This window comes from Juglans regia, chromosome 2 (genome assembly GCF_001411555.2).
Source record: "Juglans regia cultivar Chandler chromosome 2, Walnut 2.0, whole genome shotgun sequence".
Lineage (NCBI taxonomy): Eukaryota > Viridiplantae > Streptophyta > Magnoliopsida > Fagales > Juglandaceae > Juglans > Juglans regia.
The window spans coordinates 23,463,575-23,467,757 of NC_049902.1; the positions used below are offsets into that span (position 1 = coordinate 23,463,575).

The window sequence follows — 4,183 nt, forward strand, 5'->3', positions numbered from 1 at the left end:
GAGAGAGTAGAGCAACAAGAACGATAGGGTTCACATCTTTCGATCGCAAAGGAACACCCAAAAGCAGATTTTCAGATTAACGTTAAAAGCTCCTCATCAACATGGCCATGATCAGATACCTCACCCCTGGTATATATGCCCTCTCTCTGTCTGATCTCTCTCACAAAAGAAGATCACCCAAACAGATTTACGATGGCCGGGGTTTATTTTTAAGTTCTATTTTATAATTTTTTAGTATCTTTTGCCGTAGGTACGTGCAGAGTTGTGCTTGTATATATGTCGAGTATAATTTTCTTAAAAGTATAACTGAAGGCCAGAAGCTGAAAGAATATATATGATATGCATGCATCAAGTATTTGATTGAGAAAAATATTTTCTTTAGCTTTTTGAAACTTGTTGGGCTAAACTGATATTCTAAGGCACTTGCACCACATAGTACTTACTTATATGACCAAATTTGATTTAGAAGATAAATTTTAAAAAATGAATCTTACAAATTAAATTTTACCATTTAAGTCATGATGTGGATGGATTGTGTGCTCTATAAACTGGCTTATTGTAAAACATGTTAAATGCACTATGATGAAATTTTCCAAATATTTCTACCATCAACAGAAGCGACAAGATTAACTACGAGAGATCTGCCACCATCTCACTACACATTCAAGATTGAATCATTCTCAAAAATCATAAAGATATTTCCAGGAGACAAAGAGCCAAAGTATGACTCAGAGGTTTTCGAATCTGGTGGCTATAAATGGTATGCATATATGAATCCCTTAATTTGTTCTTGCAAACAAATAGTACCATTGATATTGCTTACCTGTCAAATTTTAATGGCCTTTTGGTTCTGATCTAAATCTTTAATAAGGAAATTATCGTTCTACCCAAGTGGAAGAAAAGAATGGGACGGCACTGGAAATATTTCACTTTACTTGGTGATTGAAGATACAGATTCTTTACCTCTTGGTTGGGAGGTTAATGCAATGTTCAAATTTTTTGTGTTGGATCAGATTGGGGGCGAGTACTTGACCATCCAAGGTAGGTGTTTGTCTGATATGAGAAATATTATTTTTCATTTTATCATTTCCAATCATGATATTAATGTGACAGATTATTTTAGGTGACTTGCCATTTAAATGGAAGACACACACACACACACACACACACACACATATATATATGAATCCACTTGAAATAAGTCAATCAATAGGTATGATTGAGATGATAAAATCTAGAATGAAGACCAGCATCAGTACTGGTCTGATCAGACATGTATGAATAAATATATATATATATATATATATATATCATGTAAGAATAAACTATGTGCAATTTAAGAATCCTTTTGCCCTTGGTGTTTTTTTCTTGTTCTTCCAATTAATTTGTGTTCATATAATTAAACTTTTTTCCTCTATATAGATGATAATGGGAGAATAAGGCGTTTTCATGCAATGAAAACTGAATGGGGATTTGCTCAATTTCTCCCGCTTACTATGTTTAGTGATGCCTTAAATGGATACCTTCTCGATGACTCCTGCGTATTTGGTGCTGAGGTTTTTGTCATAAAATGTACTGGTAAGGGGGAGCGTATGTCCATTTTGAGTTCTCCAATCACAGGTTACTGCCGTTGGGACATTGGAAGGTTTTCAGCATTATATGTGGAATCTTTGTCAAAAGAGTTTAGAGTTGGGGAACGTAAATGGTATGTGTCACTCTAGCTGACATATTTTTGCATGTATTAACTGTTCCCTAATTTTTTTTACCCCTATTTCCATTGATGAACACAGGGAGTTGAAGCTATATCCGAGAGCAGTTTCAACTGACGATGGTGAAAGCTATATCAAGTTGTTTTTATCATTGTCTGATTGGGAAACTCCTCCCCCAAAAGGAAAATTGTATGCTGAATATACTCTACGTGTAAGGGACCGAAGGGTGGATGGAGAACATGTGGAAGTAACAGGTGAGCCCCCATTTTGGTATCTTGTTATATAAATATCAAAAGGTACTCTTGGTACAATAGATAGATTGTGATTAGCAAAACTCTAGATTATATTCTAATGGTTGAAAGTAGTACTTCCATTGAGGAAAAATGATGTACGTTTTGGTTATTCATTGAATGCTCTTTAATTTGTAGATTGTAATTGGTTTTCTACCTCAACAAGGGGATATGATTACCCAAAGTTCCTGTCGCTACGTATGCTCAAGGATTCATCGAGGAGCCTTCTTGCAAATGACCTCTTGGTGATTGAAGCACATATTGATATAATATCTGTGGTCAAGAAATTTTAATGAAAAAGAAAATGAAGTAGGCTACAGCTTTAATGGTTGAACTTGTACTGATACATAGCTAGAAAAACTACTCGACACATGTATATCAGGGGCTTTAGTCACATTCTAGTGGTAACTTCTAGCCTCGGGCTTGTATTAATTATTTTATGCTTGCATTTGGGCTTCAAACTCATCAAAGAATATGTATTGAAGATTTTATTAATAAAACCGAATTGTATACAATGACATGACTTGTGGTTTGTCACTAATGATGACTTTAATATATTTTTAAGAAGACGATACGTCAACTTTTATTAACAAGTTATCACTTACAATGGAAGAATACCTTTTTTTTATTTTAAATTAAAAAAGAGTATGGGATTACAACAAAATTCCAAAACCAAGCATTTAGGAAAACTTTATCAAATTATTATTAATAAAGCTCAATCAGTCCAAATACATCATTAAAGCATATGATAGGGTGGAGTTGTTGTTTTTAGAAAAGATTATGTTAAAGTTGGGGTTTGATGTTTCTTTTGTAAATCTGGTTATGGAATGTGTAAGAATAGTTTCTTTTTCCAACTTGGTGAATGGTGAGTCTCTAGGGCATATTATTCCTACTAAAGGTATTAGGCAATGGGATGTAATGACCTGACCTTGTGATGAGACTTTTTAGAAAATAGTTTTAGAGAAAAGGAGACGGGAGTTACTGATCTTTTTAGAATTTTTGCTTCCATACCCAGGATGCAAGCTCTACGTTATAAAATAAAATATGTTTGAGAATAAAAAAGGTTTACAGCGGAAAATATCAAACTTAAAATAAAAAGGCCTCTCATACATTTAAAATTCTCATGTCTAGACTTCTATGCTCTTCCCCTTGGGCCATGTCTGTCCTGACGCATTCTGCTCATTTAGTTCCTGTGGGGGGAGGGGCATAAGTAAAAACTAAAATGAGTCGAATACTCAGTAATCATTACTTCATACAGTTAAAATATACTAACATAGATTTTCATTCATGCATTCATCCTTCCATACATACTATACGGAATCATTCATTTCATTTAAAACATTACGAAGTGGGGTTTCTTTAAAAAGGTTTTCCTTTCATAAAACATTTATCCTACCACGTGCCTTCATTTCTTAAAGAACTCAGTGCATTCATACATTCTCTTATCACTTTCCTTTGGCCGATACGCACTGTTACGCCCCTTGTGTGAGGGTTAGTGGTCTTCCTTTGGGCCTGGATTCCGCTTGTGGCCACAGGTTAGAAATCCCTTTCAGACAGGGGCAGCACTGGGTGCATTACCAGTATTACTTACCTGGCATTGCAATCTGCTCATTCCTTTAGTACACATTCATTCAGTCATGACCATTACGTATTTTCATACATTAAAACATTAATTTCCTTTTAGTTCTTTCCTTTTCAGTCCTTTTCATTTAATAATTCATTTATGGAAAAACGTCATTTAAAATCATGAGCTTAACTTTCAGTCCATTCATTCGTAAATGTCAGTTAAAAGCATGGGTTTAAACATTATCTTTCAAAACATCATTTAAAACATCAATTTCGCTTAAGGCATAAGGCATAAGCCTCACATCTCATTTCGTGAAAATACATACAATACATACTACGTATAGTAATCCTTTCACATGCATACACTTAATACTTTGGTTGTATAAAAAGGGGCTGCCAATGTGATACCCCGTATTTTAGTGTATTTTAACTGAATGATTATTTTAATTAATTTAAATATTAGTTCTCTTGTTTTAAAATTTTTTTGATTTCTCGTTGGTTTATTTAATGATTTTTTTTTTTAAGTTGTGAAAATTATTTTGTTATGCTTTATTAATATTAATTATTATTTTGCATTTAAATTTCTCTTAATTTAAATTTGTTTGTGGGTTTTAAAAT

At 33.5% G+C, this 4,183-nt stretch overlaps 1 protein-coding gene across 1 annotated transcript; it reads left to right on the forward strand.

The window, feature by feature from the left end:
* Positions 1-2,461, forward strand: LOC108991588 (MATH domain and coiled-coil domain-containing protein At2g05420-like). The gene is made up of 6 exons (XM_035687806.1): positions 1-129; positions 616-760; positions 872-1,041; positions 1,423-1,705; positions 1,791-1,963; positions 2,138-2,461. Exons 1-6 carry the CDS (start codon positions 102-104, stop codon positions 2,290-2,292), a joined length of 954 nt encoding a protein of 317 aa, XP_035543699.1. The 5' UTR covers positions 1-101; the 3' UTR covers positions 2,293-2,461.
* Positions 2,462-4,183: the final 1,722 nt, after the last annotated feature.